The following is a 20,973-nucleotide window of genomic DNA, read 5'->3' on the forward strand; positions in this document are numbered from 1 at the left end:
GACTATTTAAAAACACCATCCCCGTTCTAAAGTGGTACAATCAGGAGTTTCATTCCTGTTTCAGGTGATGATATTGAGAGGGCTCGTTCTCGACGAAGTTTGGAGTTAGTAGTCCTGCTCGCTAATCACTGTGGCTCTGAATTTGCCGGCCGGGCCACAGCTCCGCTCAGGATGCACCCCCTCCCCCCTCCCCGGTTCCAGTGCTGTGTGTTCCCAGCCAAGCCATCTCTCCAAAGAATCTTAGAAGGCAGGTATAGTCAGAAGCAAGCAAAGGTGTGTTTCCAGACCACTTCAGGCAACAGAAGTAATGATCAGATGGACAAATAAACAAATCAGAAGACGAGCTACTATCTTCCTTTCCATGCTTAAGTGGAGTTCAGATACAGATACAGATTAATAGAGCTGGAAGGGCCCCTGTACGTCCATGATGGCAAACCTACGGCACTCGTGCTACAGGTAGCAAGCGTAGCCATTTCTTAGGACACGCGAGGCGTTGCCCTGTAAGCTCCAGCGCGCATGTGTGCACTGGCCAGCTGACTTGGGGCTTCTTCTAAGACTGTTTTTCGCCCTCCAGAGACTTCCCTGAAGCCTCTGGAGGGTGAAAAACAACCCAACACACAAACCAGAAGTTTGGAACGGACTTCTGGTTTGCCCGTAGGGGCGGTTTTCGCCCTGAAGCCCCCGGAGGGCCTAAGGAGGGGCGGGGGAGGGCGTTTTCGCCCTCCCCAGGCTCCTAGAAAGCCTCTGGAGCCTGGGGAGGGTGAAAAAAGGGGCCATTGCGAGCCAAAAGTGGGGGTGGGGGTAGCATTATGGGCGTGGGCATGCCTGCACATAACCCCCTTGTGCTCCCCCCACTTTGGGCACGCGATGGGAAAAAGCTTAGCCATCACTGGTGTATGCCATCTAGTCCAACCCCTCTCCCCCCCCCAGCAGACCCTACACCATTTTTGACAGATGGCAGTCCAGTCTCTCCGTGACTACCAGATTAGGCCAGTGTTTCCCAACGGTGGCAACTTGAAGGGGTGTCAAAAAACCCACTAAATGATGAGAATTGGAAGTTCACACCCCTTCAAGTTGTCAGTGAGCAAGATCGCATTAGGAGTAGGTTGGTTAACTGAAGAGCCTATGGGTGGAGCTGCATGGAATCCTCAGCTTCTGCAATTCCCTACATTTTCATGCTGCCTGGGCGCGGTCATTTCAAACCTGTGACCTGTGTATCAAAGCTGACATGCCACAGCACTTTGGGAGACATGCCTATGTTCACCAAACACTCTACCACTGTTCTCAGCCTGGTTTTGTGCAGTTGTGCAAGAGGTCCATGCACTCACATGGCCTCCGGGACCTCTGAAAATAAGTGTGAGAAAAGACTCTGCTTTGGCATGATTTTTTGAGAGTGCAGAGGCCATGTGAGAACGGGGTTGCATCTTTGCATTCCTCCAGAGCATCCAGAAATCAGGTGAGAACAGGTGTGCTTTTATACAGTTTTTGGAGGCTGTGGAGGCCATGGAGGAGTATTCTCCCAACCTGCTTCAAGAACAAAGGCCTTGTGCAGCCCAGACCAGCCTTAGGTAAGGCAAAGTGGTTTGTCAATAGAATAAGTTAAGTAGGTAAGATGGCGTCCCTTGTGTAATGGCACAGGGTGGCCTTTTTAAATGGCAGCCGAGGTGCCAGGGCTGAAGTCAAGGACTGAATGTAGAGCTGAAGGTTTCCTTCAGCATCCAGCAGATGCTCAACACACTACAATGATTACAGGAGTATAGTAAATTATCTCAAATACTGCACCCCACACCTCGAGACATTTCTGTCGCAGAAGATGGCGTCTGGACAAAGCTGCCAGCTTTTACCAATGTCTTCCATGCCTCCAACAGGCCCCTTGCATCATCAGCTAAAGCAGAGGTGGGGAATTATGGCCCTTTAATGACTTGTGGACTTCAACTTCAATTACATCCCTGCGACCAATAAGATCACATAGATTAGGCCTCCTCCGTATACCATCGGCCAGCCAGTGTCGGCTGGCAACTACAAGGAGGAGGGCCTTCTCAGTAGTAGCCCCGACCCTTTGGAACGAGCTCCCCGTAGAGATTCGCACCCTCGCCACCGTCCAGGCCTTCCGCACAGCCTTGAAGAACTGGCTCGCCCGTCAGGCCTGGGGACAAGGATAGTTCCCCTCCCGAATGATGAATGTATGTTGTTTACTATTTTATTATATGTCTTATCTTAATGTCTGTATTCCCCTTCCCCGATTTTATGTGAGCCGCCCTGAGTCCCCTCAGGGAAAAGGGCGGCCTACAAATATTAATAAAAAATAAAAAAACTCCCAGAATTCCTCAGCCAGCCATGAATTCTGTGAGTTGAAGTCCACAAGTCATTAATGGGGCCATAGTTCTCCACCCCTGAACTAAAGCAAATCCCAAATCAGATTTCTAAAGACATTTCTGCACTCCTTTTGGGCCTCATTTGTCTTAGGGCAGCTCAGCTTCAAGGTGTTTCAAAGGTGCTTTTTTTTCTAAAAGGCAACTTGTCAGATCTGCCGTCATAACCGCTCCAGGGCTGCTTCATTTTGAAGGGGGATGGGGGGGGATGCAGGGGGCACATATGTCAGGAGCCAGATGTGCCCACCAGAGACAATGGTTGAAAGATCCAAGGACACAGGCATGGGAACAGAATACACCCAAAGAGTCCTCAAACTTTAGAACTGTCAGCAAAACACCTTGTTTGAATATCATTTACATATTCACAGGATGGCAAAGGGGAGAAGGGCCTGGGAAAAGAGAAAAGCACTGGGTTTACGCGGGAATATTCAGATTTGGCTTTGCTTATGCTGTGACCATTTGGCTTTAGTAAAAATGTACCTTTTGCTAAAAATGGAGTCGTGGGTCTTTCTTTCCTAAACGCCCAAGCCGAGACAGGCCTGACACAATTGGGGGTTTTCTTTTCTCTGAAAACATTTCACTTCTCATCCAAGAAGCTTCTTCAGTTCCAACTAACTTCCATTCCTTACAAGTTTGTTAGAACTGAAGAACTTCTTGGATGAGAACCAAAATATTAAAAAATAAAATAAAATCAAGGAAGTCCAGTTGCCTTTTGGAAAAAGCACTATTACCTGGATGATTGCACATCTCCATAGATATTCAACTTTAAGGCTGGGGTTTTTTCCTCAGCCACGAGAGGTGACTGGGGCCCCCTCTCTGTCCTATCGCAAAGAGTTCTGTTAAAGGAGGGTCCTGCAGCTCTTAAGATGGCTATAACTTGCTAGTTATTGCTGGAATCTTTGCTGCACAAATGACCTTCATGTAATTTTCTCTGAATTTTTGCCTGAAATAACTGTCTAGGGCCGTGATAGCGAACCAATGGCATGTGTGTCAGAAGTGGCACGCAGAGCCCTCTCTCTGGGTGTGCGTGCCGTCACCAGCTGGTGTTCTGGTTTCTGGTTGGTGTTTGAGGACCCTGAAGCACCAGAAAACGGCCTGAAAATAGCCTAAAAAAAGCCTAAAAACAGCCCGAAAACAGCCTGAAAGTGGTCCAGAAAACCACCTTAAAATGGGTTTCCAGCACTTCAGGCACGTGGAAAGACCAGCTGGCCGGCGCGCATGCATGTGCTGGAAAATCAAATCCTGTGTGCGCACCGACCAACTGGTCTTTGGGTTTCTGATGCTCCAGCGCACATACATGCACGCACGTTCCAGTTTGGGCACTCAGTGCCGAAAAAGTTCACGACATCACAGGTCTAGGGACACCTAAAGGATAATGACAGTAAATGGAGCTGTTCAGTCTAAGAAGTCAATGGATGCAGTTTTCTACCTATTCAAGGAAGATGTTTCATCCTTTTCCATTGAGATGGTCTGAAGTGCCATGGAGGGTGCTCTCCAGCCATTAGGATCCAGCAGGATCAATGCTGAGAAACCTGCCAGATGTGTGTCTACCCTCTTGACCAACAGCCCCAAAACCCAGAGTTGACAGGGATCACTATAGAAGTGCGGGCACTGCCCACCCTGGAAAAGCCTGGGCAAGACCTCCCCAGAATGGAATTTTCCTAGCAAATAAAAGCCTAACAATTGGACCCCAATAAGGAAGCGCCACTGCACTGAACAGCACTCCCAACGAGGACTACAGGTGGTCCTCGGCTTACGACCACAATTGAGCCCAAAATTTCTGTTGCTGAGTGAGATTTGTTAAGTGAGTTTTTTATGACCTTTGTTGCCACAGAGGTTAAGTGAATCACTACCGTTGTTCAGTGAGTCACACGGCCGTTAAGTGAATCTGGCTTCCCCACTGACTTTGTTCATCAGAAAGTCACAAAGGGGGATCAGCTGGCCCTGGGCATAGTGCATCTGTCACAAATGTGAGCCGGTTGCCAATTGGTGCATTTTGGATCATGTGACCAGGGGGACGCTGCAACGATGCAAAAAATGGCTGTCAGTCACTTTTTGCAGTGCCGTTGTAACTTTGAACAGTCACTACGTGATCTGTTGTAAATTGAGGACCACCTGTAGTAGCCTGCTGTCTGTCTGACCAGCACAGCTTACCGAAGAAGAATCCTTCAGGATCAGAAGGGAAGCTAGAAGAGTAAAGATTCCAGCAGGCGTTGCTGAACCAGTCAGAGTATCGGGCAAGCAGCTTCATGGGCTGTGGGCTTACCCTCTCCTTGTAGTAGAAGGAACTGATGGAGACCTGCTCCTTTTCACTACGCGTGGGACTCCCACCATACAACCGCAGGTTGCCAGGGTTTTCTGTACGGATCTTCATGGGTGTGATGAGGCCACTGTGGTAAGCCGACAGAGCTGACAAGGATCTGAATGGAAGGGAAGAAATTCTGGTCAGTTTCCAAAGCGAGGCATGGGAGGAGTAACACATGGGTATTAACCCAGCCCCTTTGCCCTGGAGACTGAGGTAAATCTTCTTTGCAGGGAAAAAAACAGGTTTGAAGCATCCTGAATGCACACAGAATGCCGCAAACATTCAGACATGAATGTCCATCTGGAGTATCACTTTCCTTGACAGAGTATTTCCACCTTCCCCATGCTGAGATCCTCCATGGCATTAGAGTCGGCTTCCATGGTATAAGCCTGTAGAAATTCTCAGCCATCCAGGTCATGGTTGTCCCAAAGGGGCTTTTTCAGGAGGTAACTGGACTTTCTTGTCTTTTCTTTTGAACATGTTTTGCTTCCTATCCAAGAAGCTTCTTCAGCTCCGATTGGATGGTGGGGAAGGGAAGGGTTTCCAGAGGAAAAACTGCAGACTACAGGAACCATTTGCACCAGTCAGGTGACCCTGAAAATACAGATAAACCTTCAAGTGGCCTCAACGACCCTCTAAAAGGATGCAAATGACCAGCTGCCTGCAAGGAATATAAATCCTTCCCTTCCCCACCATCCAGTCAGAGCTGAAGAAGCTTCTTGGGTGAGAACCAAAAAATTGAACCAGAATCATGAGAAGCTCTTGGGAGGTCTGTTGTAATGTCTAATGGTTGCTAAGCAACTGGTTGTAAGTCAAGGACTAGCTGTCCTCATTTATAGTCTTTGGTGCAGGAAAATATTCTTTACAAAGGGAAGAAAAATTCCTTAGGGTATTTCTGGTAGGAACTGGGTGGTTTTCCACTGCTGTGTCAAATTCCCCAATGCAAAGCTGCTTTTGCAGTGGCAGCCTTACAGGTTTGAAGGCCATGGCAACTGATTGTCAAGGGCAGTCCCTTTTTGTGTTGAATATTCTTTATTATAATGGAATAGAATATAAAATAGAATAGAATAAAAAGAGTTGGAAGGGACCTTGGAGGTCTTCTAGTCCAACCCCCTGCCCAGGAAGGAAACCCTACACCACTTCAGACAAATGATTATCCAAGTCTCTTCTTAAAAACTTTCAGTGTTGGAGCATTTACAACTTCTGGAGGTAAATTGTTATTAATGTGTTAAAGTTTAACTTAGCTATTTTATCTTGTTCCATGCAAAAGCTTACGACTACACACACAATCAAAGGGTCTGGATTGCACACATTGCCAGAGAAAACTTTGACAAGAGTTAGGGTTGCAAATCCGGTCACGTTTTTCTCTCTCTCTAATGAACCAATTTAATTAAAAAGAGTGAGCTTTTGTGAGCCACAGCTCACAAACGCTCATGCCTTTTAATGAAATTGGTTGGTTGGAAAAGATGCAACCAGACTCTTTCACTGAAGTCAGTGTTGTCTTCTTATAGCTGGGAAGATCTGGGAAGGTCGCTGTCTGCCAATGCTTGATGCTTACCGCGGTGTTGGTTCAGTAGGTGAGACCGTACGGTGCATCGTCATTGGTCTGGTGAAGTATACCAGGTAGCCTGAAATAACCAAGAGAAACCTACACTGGAGAAGCTTGCCTCGAATGGAAAGAGAGACCCAATAGCTATTATTCCATGTGGAAATTTTTGGACAATTGGAATTTATGATCCATTTATTATTTTAAAGGAACCAGATTTGTTCATCAACAGTAAAGGTACTGTATTTTTCGGAGTATAAGATGCCCCTTTTCCCACCTTAAAGAGGGTGAAAATTTGGGTGCGTCTTATACACTAAATGTCGCCGAGAACAACTATACTTCCAGAAAGCACATCCATTTTAACAGCATCTATACAAGTATAATCTGAAATGTAACACTATAAACAGTGTATATTGTCTGTATTGTTTGCTGTTTGTTGGAAGGAGGCAAATTGCTGGGAGGCAGAGGCAGATTTTCCCCCTTTGTTTTCCTCCCCAAAAGCTAGGTGCGTCTTATACTCCGAAAAATACAGTAGTTTTTGATTTACAACAGTAATTGTGCTTGGCAATTAGTGTGTAAGTCAGGACCACTGTAAAGTAGGTTGCACCTAAGGTTTATGATGTTTTTGTGTGGAGGTTGTTATGGCAACACAACAAACCCACTGTTTGCTGTGTGCTGGTTTTTGCCAGAACTCAAAGTAAATGTCGGTTTCCAGCAAAACCATTGTAAATCACAGTCATTTGTCTGTAGGACACTACAAATTAGGGACAGTGGCCGAGTGCCCAGAATATGATCACATGGCCATGGGGAGGGGGGGAGGGGGGCAATGTTGGAACTTGAAACCAGGCCATAAATCCTTTTGGAAGGGGGATCTATTGTAAAGTCTATTGCTACATTCGGTCATAAGTCAAGGACTGCCTTTAGAAGAAGGCAAAAACTCTGGTCATGTAGTATCTCCAAACGTAAGCAGAGTTGGAGCAGATCTATATGACTTGGGAATCTCAGGGTTGGTACCAGACTGGGGGAGGGGGGGGGAATATTCCAGGAAACTGTGCTGGCCAAACATTAGTGGCACATTAGTTAGAATGCAGTATTGCAGGCTAATTCTGCCAACTGCCAGCAGTTCGAGCCTCACCGGCTCAAGGTTGACTCAGCCTTCCATCCTTCCGAGGTGGGTAAAATGAGGCCCCAGACCGTTGGGGCCAATAGGTTGACTCTGTAAACTGCTTAGAGAATGCAGTAAAGCACTATAAAGCGGTATATAAGTCTAAGCGCTATTGCTATTTCTGTAAGACTGCCAAAGAAACTACAAGATGCAGTAATCCGAATTCAGGCTGACTCAGGAATGCTTTATTTTGTGGAAGAAGGCAATTTATGGATTCCTGAACTTGGAGCATTAGAGCTGGGATGTCAAACCCACGTCATCATGGTGGCATGTGATGTATCGAGACTTCCCCCCCTTCGCTAAATTGGGCGGGGGCAGTGGATGACACATCTGGCCCTCAGGCCATGAATTTGACACCCCTGCATTAGAGCAATTGCTGGTTGTATAGAAGCTGTTAACAAACCAGCAACGGATAGCTGAGACAGGACTTCCAGCCACTGTCCTTCTCTTTTCCATCTTCCTAGAGTTAAGATTCAACTCACCTGCCCCACAGAACCTCGCTCCAGAGGTTCGGGGAAATGGAATATTGGAATCCTGATAGGAGCCGTAGGCATTGGAGACCCTCGGGAAGGTTGGCAAAGGCGGCGTTACAGAATTCGGGTGGGCATAGGGGTCACCGGAGGAGCTGTCTTCCTGAAAAGACATGGAATTAAGACACTCAAGGGTCTTTCCTGGCACTTAACAGCAACCCCTTCTCACAAAGGCCTCCTGGGACATCAAGCCAGGAATGGGCAGCATGCGAGTATATGTATAATTCCTTAACTCTATCTGCACCTCCACAGTCCAGAAGACAACATTTGAGAGTCAGTTTGATCTAATCGTTAAGGGATCAGCCTAGAAATCAGGAGGTGAGTTCTAGTCCCACTTTAGGCATGAATAACCATCTGGCCGACTTTGGGCCAATCTCCAGGAGACAGTGAGTTCTAGTCCCGCCTTAGCCATGAAAGCCAGCTGGCTGACTTTGGGCCAGTCAGTCTCTCTCGGCCCCACCCATCTCACATGGATTGTGTTGTGGGGAAAACAGGAAGAGAGAGAGAGAGAGAGAGAGAGAGAGAGAGAGAGACAGAGACAGAGACAGAGACAGAGAGACAGAGAGAGACAGAGAGAGAGAGAGGTATTAAAGGTCTTAAAGCGGCCAAAAGTGGATGCCCCTGCTTTATTTTATTTTTTTAATACGTAATTTTTATTAAGCTTTTTACAAAACAAAACATAAAAATCAAGTTCAACATTCATTCTTCCCGTTCCTAAGACATCGGTATGTCCCCTTTTGTTTAGCATCTTACATACTTTCCATTCGTTTTTCATTTGCAACTTCCTCTTTACATTTATAATTCCTATAACCTAATATTTACATTCATCAATATTCTAATTTCATTCGTTATTCCTATTCTCTAACTACTGATACCATTTGTCCCATGCTGTATAATATTCTTTTTCTTCTTTATCTTGCAATTTGAGAGTTAATTTAACCATTTCTGTGCAGTTCACTATTTTTTTAATTATCATGTTTTCAGAGGGTATGCCGTCTATTTTCCAATTTTGGGCGTATGCTATTCTTGCTGCTGTCCGTATATGAATTATGATATAATTGATTTCCATGGTAAACATTCTGCTAATTATCCCAAGCAAAAATTTCTCTGGTATAAATTGGATTTGAAGCCCTGTTATTTCTTGCAACCAAATTCTTATTTTACTCCAATATTTCCTTGCTTCAGGACATGTCCACCACCTGTCCTGAAAGTATGAGCCCTGTTCATGTTTACATTTTCAACATCTGGGGATCAAATCTGGGTAAATGTTTGCCAATCTTGCTTTAAACAGTCACTAAGCAACCAGTCATAAATTGAGGACTCCCCTACCCGGAAAGCCTGTCCACAACCTTCCCTGCCCTTTTAAGAACCACAAGGTCCTCAATGCTTCCCCCTTTTCCATGACCAGGATTACATTCCTCCACCAGGGATGGCAACTGGACTGATACAGGCAGAGCACATTTCCTACCACAACAGACTCCAGGCAGGAGACCAGCTGGCGCAGACACGGCTCCAGGCAGCACTGGTTACGTTTCACTTTCTGCATGGAAGTGTCCTTCAAGATCTGAAAGAGATCCCAGATGGGGGTTGAGTTGATTTCCCAGCCTGCCCACCATAATTCCAAGCTGTGGAACGGTCACATGTGGGCAATTAATTTCCCTGAAGGGCCACACGAAGAGGCCTGCTGCCTGTCTCATTGATCAAGGAACTCCGCCTGGCAGGTTCAGGAGAAGAGCCTTCTCTGCCATGGCTCCTGCCCTTTGGAACACTTCAGGCCCTGAGATGAGATTGGCTCCCATCCTTTTGTCCTTCCACAGAAGCCTGAGAACCTGGCTCTGCTGGATGGCCTGGGGTTCCAGCGGGGAGAATCACCGTGGAGATTGAGGTTGTTGAATAAAGAGGCAATCCCACCTCCATCTATCTATCTCCCTACCTCTCTGCTTCTCTCTCCCTCTTTCTCTGTCTGTCTCTCTCTCTCTCACACAGACACACCCTGCTCCCTCTCTCCACCTCTTTTAACTATACTTTATTTTGACTGGGATTGCTATTTTTATATTTGTTAGGATCTTAATGTTTTCATAATGAAAGTCACTCAGAGTCATTCACTACAAGATGGGCAGCATATAGATAGATTGTTTGTTTGTTTGTTTGTTTGTTTGTTTGTTTGTTAGATAGATAGATAGATAGATAGATAGATAGATAGATAGATAGATAGATAGATAGATAGATGATGGAAAATAGACAGACAGACAGATGGGTGGATGATAGATGGGTGGGTAGATAGATAGACAGACAGATAGATAGACAGACAGATGGTTGGATGAATGAATGATAGATGGATGGATGGAAGACAGACAGACAGACAAATAGACAAGATGGGTGCATGGTAGATGGGTGGGTAGATAGATAGATGATAGACACACACACACACACACAGAGAAAGAGAGAGAGAGAGAGAGAAAGAGATATGGGGGGCAGGGGAGAAACTGGACTCTTTTGGAGTCGTTCACTACAAGTTGGACAGCATATAAATTCAATCAATCAATCAATTTATGAATATGTAAATTGAAAAAAAGTAGTGGTCATCTTCAAAATGAAAGCAATCTACGAAGGCTGGACAAGGACAACCAAAGAACCCGATGTTGTCTGGGCGGGGGGGGGGGGGCATTAAGTGCCTAGGCAGACAAAGCAGATGCTTGTTGATAGTAGCAATAGTACTTAGACTTATGTATCGTTTCACAATGCTTTACGGTCCTCTCTCATCAGTTTACAGAGTCAGCCTATGGCCCCCAGTAATCTGGGTCATTTTACCCATGGTGAAAGGATGGAAGGCTGAGTCAAACTTGAGCAGGTCGGGATCGAACTGCTGAACTGCTGGCAGTTAGCAGAATTAGCTGCAGTACTGCAGTCCAGCCACTGCACCCCTGCAGCTGTTATAATGAGACCCTTACCCCTGGCATATGCCTCCCCCACCACCCCAGCTCTTGTTAATAACCTTCTCCCAGGAAAGCTGCTTAGGCACAGACCTACCTTCAACAACTTGGCCTTCATGGTGGAAGGGATTGTGGTCTGGTTGACGAACTGGAAGGAGGGGGCGGCGTTGTTAGGATACTGTGCGGGGAACATCACCAACATCTTCACCCTGTGGTTGCTGCAGTGCACCGAGACCGTGCAGTTCCGATTGACTGCGTCCATCTGCCAGAGGCGAGCGGAAAAGAAATGTTAGGAGGGGCTAACGTGGGGTCTGCCTTCTGCTGACATTTCCCTATAAGGATCACTGGCTGGAAGAGGAGAGCAAAGGTGTCCCTGGCAGGGCAAACTGATCCCATACGAAGGTAAGGAGATGAGAGGTTATATGGAAAGATGAAGTCAGAGACGCCTTTAAGAAAAGAAAATATCTTCTGGCAAGTCGCCTTGAGCTCACACAGATTAAGAGTTGGACAGAACCTAGTAGGTCATCTAGTCCAGGGGTCTCCAATCTTGGCAACTTTAAGACTTGTGGACTTCAACTCCCAGAATTCTTCAGCCAGAGGAATTCTGGGAATTGAAGTCCACAAGTCTTAAAGTTGCCAAGGTTGGAGACCACTGATCTAGTCCAACACCCCACCCCACAAGTAGGAGACCCTACACCATTTCTGACAGATGGCAGTTCACTCTCTTCTTGAAAGCCTCCAGTGATGAACTCCCACAACTTCAGAAGACAACTTCTGTTCCACTGGTTGATTGTTCTCACAATCAGAAAATTCCTCTTTTTTTTCCAGGTTGAATCTCTGTCCTTGGTTAGTTTCCGTCCATTATTCCTTGTCTGGGCTTCGGGTGCTTGGGAAAACAGGTTGACCCTTTCCTCTCTGTGGCAACCCCTCAAGCATTGGAAGACTGCTCTCCTGTCTCCCCTGGTCCTTCTCTTCACTAGTTCCTGTGCCCAGTTCCTGTAATCGTTCTTCATGTGTTTTAGTCTCCAGTCCCCTAATCCTCTTGATTGCTCTTCTCTGCACTCTTTCCATAATCTTTTTTACAACATCTTTCTTTATAGTGTGGTGACCAAAACTGGATGCAGTACTCTAGGTGTGGTTTTACTAGGGCTTTATAGCATGGTATGAGTATCTCACTTGATCTTGATGTATCCCTCTGTTAGACCAACAATCAAGAAGCAAACAATAACCCAGTGAAGGAACGAGCAACTTAGACAATCAAACAGTAAACAAGAGCCTAATCAAGGAACCACCAAGAATTCTCCCGCCGACACTGACGGGACAAGTCAGTTGTATATAAAGAGAAACTAAACCCCACTCTCTTCAAGCGCTGATCTTGTTCCCTAATTGGGTAACGAAACGTCTGCAAGAAAAAATAATGAGCTCAGATAGCACCAAGGACAGCATGTATCCCTCAGGCTACGAATAGGCACCCAATGCTGCCAATTAGAACATGCTTTACACATCCCTAGTATGGAGGACAGCCACCATCAAAGAAAAACAGGAGAGATAAGGATGAAGGTGAGTGATCTCCAGGACTTAATAGGCAATTCCAAAATCTTGTGTCCCAGCCAGTAACCAGATACAAGTTTTTTTTTCCTCACCTCCATATTTACATTGCGGATTTGCACGTTGATCAGAGAGAACTCCTGTTGTAAGGTTTGAGGCAGCCCCAGTTGGTCCAGTTTCTTTCCTACCAGGAAGCTTTTCTGGGAATCTTCTTTGAAAACTCCAAGAGAGAGAGAGAGAGATGAGAATCTTTGGACAGGGCAGGAGAGCTCTGGGCACAGAAGGCGGCATCAACATTGGGGAGAAAGGGAAGGATTGTTTGGGGAAAGGAATACGGCAGAGGAAAAAGAAACATTCCAGATGGAGGCTACTGGCTCCTTCCTAAACGGTGAAGGAATCTTTGCATCGTCATATTAGGCTTATAGGTAGTAGCACCAGGCTGCCCTTGCTAAGCAGGGCTGGACGAAGTTAAGACACTGGCTTTCTATTAATTCAGGATGCTGCTCATAAGCGCTCTGTGCCTAGAGTTCAAAGCATTGTTAGAGACTCCACACATTCACTTAATGGTCTGTTTCTGTTGCTCCCCTCCAGAAAGTGGTTTCTAAGTAACTATAGCAGGACTTCCAGACTCTGGAACAGCTTTGTTCCCTAGGCTATCTGTCTGGTAAACTCGCAAGATTCGTTTTCCTTGCCATGTACACGTATACATCTGAACTAGACTGGGTTGTTTCTCTGTGTTATATAACATAGGCGGTTAGATGCATAATTATGTACATATGTATGTATGTATGTATGTATGTATGTATGTATGTATGTATTTATTTATTTATTTATTTATTTATTTAGTCATATTCATGTAGTGCATATTGAGAGCTGTATGCAATGAAATTTCATTTTAATATCCGCCGATTAGTGTACATTCAATGACAATGAAGTTATTATTCTATTCTATTCTATTCTATTCCATTCCATCCCACCCCACCCCACTCATAATTTTGCTAGGGAATTATTGGGGAAGTTAATGGGCTAACCCAGGAAGTTAAGAACAACTCTTCTGAAAGATAGCAACAATAAGCCATGTTCACAACCTACTGCCATAAAAATTGCCTGGGCATATCCAGGAGTCAAGCATAATTTGAATGTATCTTTTACAAGACAGCCACTCTGGCTTAGTGGTTAAGGCGCTAGACTAGAGTTCAGGAGACGGTGAGTTCTAGTGCCTTCTTAGGTATGAGAACTGGCTGGGTGACTTTGGGCCAATCACTAGGAGGCTGGGCGTTCCAGTCCCACCTTAGGCATGCAAGCCAGCTGGATGACTTTGGACCAGTCACTCTCTCAGCTAAACCCACCTCACAGGGTTGTTGTTATTGTAGGGAAAACAGGAGGAGGGAGGAGAATTAGGTATGTCTGTAGCTTTCAGTTAATATTATCTCAATTATATTGACTTTATTAAAATAATAAAGACCAGATGACAAAATCTAATACATAAATAAACACATTTTAGTCTTGGGCATCTTTTAAAGATCCATCTTTAAAAAAACCACACATGTAGAGCCAAAGGTTTCCCACCCCAACTTCAAATGATCATTCCCCCCTCCCCCCGTACCAGGACTCACTTTCCTCCTCTCCGTGGGTGAAGTTCTGTTGAGGCTCGGTCTCTGGGACTGGCAGGGCCTTGTCTGCCTCGGGCAGAAGAGAAATCCCATCAATCAGCTCCTCCACCCCCTCCAGGAGGTCACTGGAGCATAACTGGAACGAGAGGCAGTGAAGACAGCGTAAAGCCAAGCCAAAGCTCAGACAATACTACGTGAGAGAAGGGGGGGGGGGGGCAATCTGCCATAAATCAACTGCAGGGAAAACACCTCAATGGAAATATGTAGGAGACCCCAGGAAGTAACCTGCCAGACTTGCAATGGGAGAGAGGAGCCCAGGCAGCTGCAGAGACGGGACTGTTACATTTTCAAGCCGGGGCCAGGAAAGAATCCCAAATGCTTAGGACTCACCCGCTGCAGCTGACAATCCACTCGCCACATCCGAAGAGTCTGATCCCGCGACCAGGTGACCAGCTGATAGTCCTTTGAGCCTTAAAGGAAGAGGGGAAACGACAGTGATATGCTAGGTAGGTCTGCTTTTGAATTCAAAGGCAGGAGAAAGCCAGAATCTATAGAAAATGAACCAGGAAAGAGTCGGCAATATATTTGTGTGATTTCTTTTTTTAAAAAATAGTTTTTATGAAACATTTTTACCTTTAAAAACAGGGGGGGAAATGTAAGAAAAACGTAAGAAAAAACAAGACAAACATAACAATATAAAAATAGTTATATAGCCTTCTGTATCGGCATACATGTTTAGCCTTTATAGTTCCCCATTCTCCATCGCCTTCCTATCGGTTTTAACCTCTGTCATAATGTAATAACAATTGTACTAACAATTATAATGATATTAATTGTTCCTATCACCATTGTATTTGCATTGTGGTCAATACTTTGATAGTAATTAGTAATTTTGGTTAATTTTTATTCAGTACTAGTTTAGAAAAAACAAAAACAAAGACTTCTATTCCCTGTTTTGGCTTCTGTTTTCTAGCCAATTATAAATTCTATTCCATATTTTATAGAAATCCGATTCGTCTCTTTCTTTTAACTGCATGGTCATTTTGTCCATCTCTACATATTCAAGTACCTTTCTAATTATTGTTTCCTCTGCGGCTGTATTGATTTGTTTCCAGTTTTGTGTGAATGCAATCCTAGCTGCGGTAAGTATGTGTAATACAATGTATTGAGATTTGTGTATGTAATGTTGCACAGATATCCCAGCTTTTAGCCTTGAAACAAAGGAAAGCAGACAGCAAGGGCCTCTCAATCGGCCACAAAACTCTGAGAGAAAAGGATTGGCCCAACAGCAATACCAAAATTACGCAGACTTAGAAATAACGTAGAAATAGCCATAGCTGAAGGACTGTTAGGTATGTGTTGTGGCCCAGCAGGAGCCGTTGGAGCTGCCGATGGACTCCGATAGCGAGGAACCCTATGAGTCTGCTATGGAAGATGTGGAGAACCTTGGGCAGGGTTCAGACTCAGAGCAGGGACGAGAGAGGCTGGTTGGCCACCAGGAGGCACCTGAAGCATGGAGCAGTGGGAAAGATCAAAGGGAGTTTGTCCCTGATGCAGAGGGCAGAGAAACGGAGGCAGCAGTTACGGAGACAGACTCATAAGAGATAATCAAGCCCAGGTGGTTGTGGCTTGGCCCCTCCCAAGAGAGTATATAAGAAGAGACCTTGGGAGGAGTCCTTTTGCAGGACACAACCTTTTGTAACAATCTCGAGAAGCTCTTGTTTGTATTGTATCTTTTGTCTGTGGGAGTCTGGGTTGCTGCCAACTTCTTGCCTGTGAGTCGTGTTTGGGCTTTCAGTCAACGGGATTGTAATTGCTATAAATAAAGAGTGGCAAACTACTAAGCCTGTGTCGGCGTTAATCACCGGACGGAGGGGGCTCAGAACAGGTATATGTATGCTACCTTGGATTTTAATGTCACGGCTGCCATTCTGCTAAGCTTCGTATCACATCTTGCCAGCCTGACATTAGCAATGGTGGGAGGGAAGAGATTGGAATGTGGGAGGACAATTGGGGTTATTGTTGGGAGCCAAGCTGTGCTGGCCTCAAAAGTGAAACACACCAATCAAGCACAAGGTCAGACAAAAGGATGCGAAGATGGAGAAGGCGTGAACTGAGGGTCCATTCCCTAAACAACACAAGAACTTTTAATTGGATATTGACTGATAACAGGGGGTGGCCAGGGGAGAAAAGGAAAAGTAATTGAATCCTTTGCGCAGCAAACTGGCAGAGTCGGCTTTGCTACTTCTGCAACCACTTTTGTTTTCAGTAAAAACAATGGAAAACAATGAGCCAGGAGCCTTTCTTCGCTAACTAGCTTAGGTGGTATGGATGACATGGAATAAAAATAATGTGGGATAAAAATAACTACATAAAATGGGAATCTGTTCAACTGAGTCCCCTGCTCCAATAAAAAAAGGAGAGAGGATGGCCACCCCCGTCCCCCAGTCACACACCTTCCTTCTGTTTCCTCCACTGGAATTCTAGCACAACATCGTCATGTCCCACGAAGGTGTGAACTGGTGTGTTGAGATCGCAGATATCCCAAAGGAGGAGGCTGTTCTCCCTCCGAAGCTGGGGCACCATCACTGTCACCAGCCCATTGCTAAAAGGCTACAAAGGGGAAAGAACGGAGGTTAGTGACTCATCTCCGTTTCGCCTTTTAAGGTCTAGAGTTGTACAGGACTGCCGGGCAGAATAGTGTGTAGGCGAATATTCGTGTCCCAAGAAAATGTTGCGGGATCCAATCGGAGGTTTTGTCTTCCGAGCTTTTGGACTCGTGCTGGAGCCCATGCTTAGAGAACTTCTGTGAGTGCTTTGTGCTGTACCACGCACAGAACAGCCCAGAACACGCAGAGAAGTTCCCTGAGGATGGGCTCCAGCACGAGTCCAGAAGCTCAGAAGACAAAACTTCTGGTCCCGGTGACCGACCCAGATTGGATCATGCAGGATAGTGTGTGTTTACAAGCTTCCTAACCCCTCACAGCAAGTGGGTAGTAATTAAAGCACGGTTTTAATGAGTTTCCTCCACTGTTTTTTCTTTTTTTATTAAAAAGGTTTTTTTTTATTATACACACATTAAAACATTGGACACAGTGTAACCATCCTCACAATGTCTTTGCCATATATACTAGAATATAAAGTTAAATATTATAACCACCATGCTTATTTACAATTGGTCTATTCAGTGTTTACAAATATAAGGATATCGTATTTCCATCATCCATATTGCTTTGTTCTTGCCTTATACCCTACATTTTCACTGTTATGATTTCATACATAATTCTAATCTCCATTCTTCTAAATCTTAATCGTTGCTTATTTTGGGTCTTTCCTTTTTTGTTCCAACCATCGATAGAATTTCTTATAATCTTATAAGAAATCTTATATCTTATAACATTCTGATGGGTCTTTGTTCTTCAATCCCCACGTCAATTTATCCATTTCGGCACAAAGCAGAATCCACAGGTTTTTTTTCCTTTGCACCCTTAATCTCCTTCTCCGTGGCTGGGAGTCTCCTCAAAGCATCCTATTGGTTGTGCCCATGAGCTTGCAATTCTACCTTTGGTGAGGAGGGAGAGGTTGAAGATTATGAAGTTTAAGGCAAAAATGTGTGTGGAATAACGGTGAGCATAAGAGTACAGGGGTCTCCAACCTTGGCTACTTTACGACTTGTGGACTTCAACTCCCAGAATTCCTCAGCCAGCCTATCCTGGGAGTTGAAGTCCACAAGTCATAAATAAAGTGGCCAAGGTTGGAGACCCCTGTAATAGGAAGCAACACTGGAGGCCACATCAGCGGGCATCTCATACCACCATGATGTACCTCTTGTAGACCTTTCTTGCACATAGGAAGAGAAAGAGATGTGATCCAGAAGACAATTATATTTAAGGCTTCCCCTGCCCAACATTTCCAGCTTATCCCAGTCAAGGAATAGTGGAAGCATCCACCGTGCCAAACAAATGTTTGCCTTGCCTAGCTTGGGACCCTCTGTGCAAGACTTCAACGTAGCATCTCCCAGATACTCTCTTCTCCAGGCCAACCAAGGAGGATTGGAATTGCAGTTAAACGCAGGAGTTGGAGTTGCATCAAACTGACAACAGGCTTCGGGCCAAACTGTCTCTTTCCCAACCTTGCCAGGAGAATGAAACCTCCAGAGTTGGGTAAGGGACGTATTGTGTGAATATTGTGTCATATTGTGAGCTGCCATCTCTCCCCTAAGCAAAGAGTGGGCAATGGGGACCACGTAGGTCCACACTACCAACATTTAGTGGAAGCCACCAAAAAAACAACTGTAAATATTTGTTGGATTTTTTTTTTTAAAGATAAAAAGTCTACAAGGAAGTGGGCTATGCCGCTAGTAGTCTCAAAAAAACATTTTGTTTTTTGAAATTTTCCTTCTGCTATGCCACATCAAACACCTGAAAAGTAAAACAGATGTGGCCCAAATCTCCACCCCACCCTTCCAGTGAGATCACCATGTAACAGGCTTCCAAACCTGACACCACTTCCCCCACAGTAAAAAGTAACTCCTGGCCAAAAAACATGTAGCCATAGAGCTTAGACTTGTATACCGCTTTACAGCCCTCTCTAAGCGCTTGACAGAGTCGGCCTCTTGCCCCCAACAATTTGGGTCCTCATTTGACCCACTTCAGAAGGATGGAAGGCTGAGTCAACCTTAAGCCAGAGAGAATTGAACTCATGGCGGTGGGCAGTTAGCCTGCAATACTGCATTCTAATAGGAAGGAAGGAAGGAAGGAAGGAAGGAAGGAAGGAAGGAAGGAAGGAAGGAAGGAAGGAAGATAGCAATAGCACTTAGACTTACATACCATTTCACAGTGCTTTCCATACTTCTCTAAGCTGTTTATATAGTCAGCCTCTTGCCCCCAACAATTTGGGTCCTCATTTGACCCACCTCGGAAGGATGGAAGGATGAGTCAACCTTGAGCCTGGTACAATTCGAACTGTCAAATTGCAGGCAGCCGGCAGGCAGCAGAGGTAGCCTGCAATACTGTGCTTTAACCACTGCGCCACCGCTCTATTCAGTCCTGGCCGCCGGCCATCAGTCCCTCCTGTGTCCCATAAGGGAGTGAGATTCACAGCCAGCCTTTCGGCTCACCTTGGCTCCACAGAAACTCTCCTTACCGTATATCTGGCTTTCCAGACTGGAACTTGACAGGCCAAAATGTTGAGGTATTTTCGGGGTTGTCGGTAGTCCCAAAACTTCAACAAAAGAGAGAAAAGGCCACTCAGGTGAAAGATGCTTAAGCGGTGTAAGATAAGAAAATCACCACCCTATTAAAAGCAGATTAAACGGCCCCAAAAGATTTCTGAGTGGAGAATCCCAGCAGCTGTTGTGGGTGGGAGGGAACGATTGAAGGTGCGTGAAAATCTTTGGCTTTCCATTTGCGGGATCAGGTATCAAAGGGATTCCACAGAGCAAAACCTCCCATTAATCATCGGAAGATACAGTTCACTTACTCCTGGCCTTGGAATGCCAATCAATCCATCTCCTATTAGATCACAGGAAAGAGGGGAATGAAAAACTGACTTTCTGCCAAATGAACAGCATTTTATGACAGCATGGCTGAGAAATTCCGGTAGCCTTTGATATGACCCGAATTGGGACTGGAATGTCTATCGCTAAGCAATGTGGTTATTTAGGCGAGCAGCACTTGATTTTGGGACCTTTTTTTTGCAATGGTCATTATGCAGATCACACAGTTAAGTGAAGCCAGTTTTCCCCCTGGACTTTGCTTCTTGCAACCCTCTGGAAGTCAGCGAAGCAGTAGAAGTGATGTGCCAGCGCCTGGAGGCTGTTAGAGTCTGGATGGGAGCAAACAAGTTGGCACTCAATCTGGACAAGACCGAGTGGCTTCTGATGTTCCCTCCCAAAGATTGGCTAACTATTCCATCTCTCAGGCTGGGGGGTGAAATTATACGCCCCTCAGAGAGGGTTTGCAATTTGGGAGTCCTCCTGGACCCACAGCTGACTTTAGAACACCATCTGTTGGCTGTGACCAGGGGGACCTTTGCCCAGGTTCACCTGGTGCACCAATTGCGACCCTACCTGGATCGGGAGGCCCTTCAGTCACTCACACCCTTGTGACCTCAAGACTGGATTATTGTAATGCGCTCTACATGGGGCTGCCCTTGAAGAGTGTTTGAAGACTCCAGTTAGTCCAGAATGCAGCCGCACGAGCGATTGTGGGTGCACCAAGGTACACCCACGTTACACCTATCCTCCGTGAGCTGCACTGGCTACCTATTAGTCTCCAAATCCGCTTCAAGGTGCTGGTCGCTACCTATAAAGCCCTACATGGCATCGGACCTGGGTACCTGAGAGACCGCCTCCTGCCGATTACCTCTCTCAGACCAATTAGATCGCCCAGGTTAGGTCTCCTCCGGATTCCATCTGCCAGCCAATGTCAGCTGGCGACTCTCCGGGGAAGAGCCTTCTCTGTTGCAGCTCCGGCCCTCTGGAACGAGCTCCCTGTCGAGATCCGGACCCTTACTACCCTCCCGGCCTTCCACAAAGCCACCAAGTCCTGGCTGTTCCAGCAGGCCGGGGGGTCTGAGAAACATCTACCTCCACGGAAATTGTGAATGTTGGCTTTGTTTTTAATATGTTGTCTTTGTCTTGTTTTCCTCTTTCCCTTGTCTTTTGTGAGCTGCCCGGAGTCCTCCGGGAGTGGGCGGCATACAAGACAAATAAATAAATAAATAAATAAATAGTGATCATGTGACTGCTGGATACTGTAAGCATTGTAAATATATGCTGGTGACCAGGCGGCCACATTTCCATCACAGGGACATTGCTACAGTCCTAAATGTGAGGACTTGCTATATGTTGCTTTTTTCAGTGTCATCATAGCTAAAAATGATCATTAAATGTAATGGTCATAAATTGAGGATGATCTGAAAGTATTTTCAGGATAACTATTCATGTCAGCTTGCAAAA

At 45.6% G+C, this 20,973-nt stretch overlaps 1 protein-coding gene across 4 annotated transcripts in view; it reads right to left on the minus strand.

Annotated features, from left to right (window-relative positions):
* The window catches only part of WDR59 (WD repeat domain 59), a 78,677-nt gene that overhangs the window by 31,923 nt on the left and 25,781 nt on the right, over window positions 1-20,973 (minus strand). For all 4 annotated transcript variants that reach the window (XR_004256487.1, XM_032230890.1, XM_032230889.1 and 1 more), the window contains exons 9-18: window positions 19,158-19,235; window positions 16,469-16,625; window positions 14,403-14,482; window positions 14,016-14,148; window positions 12,495-12,619; window positions 10,949-11,113; window positions 9,387-9,482; window positions 7,871-8,021; window positions 6,236-6,305; window positions 4,639-4,792 (exon numbers count right to left, since the gene is read on the minus strand). Coding sequence is in view for 3 of the 4 variants with exons in the window: in XM_032230890.1 (XP_032086781.1) it covers window positions 4,639-4,792; window positions 6,236-6,305; window positions 7,871-8,021; window positions 9,387-9,482; window positions 10,949-11,113; window positions 12,495-12,619; window positions 14,016-14,148; window positions 14,403-14,482; window positions 16,469-16,625; window positions 19,158-19,235 (1,209 nt within the window). In the remaining variant the exon portion in view is untranslated. The remainder of the gene's footprint in view (window positions 1-4,638; window positions 4,793-6,235; window positions 6,306-7,870; window positions 8,022-9,386; window positions 9,483-10,948; window positions 11,114-12,494; window positions 12,620-14,015; window positions 14,149-14,402; window positions 14,483-16,468; window positions 16,626-19,157; window positions 19,236-20,973) is intronic.

The sequence above is a fragment of the Thamnophis elegans genome, chromosome 14 (assembly GCF_009769535.1).
Source record: "Thamnophis elegans isolate rThaEle1 chromosome 14, rThaEle1.pri, whole genome shotgun sequence".
Classification (NCBI taxonomy): domain Eukaryota; kingdom Metazoa; phylum Chordata; class Lepidosauria; order Squamata; family Colubridae; genus Thamnophis; species Thamnophis elegans.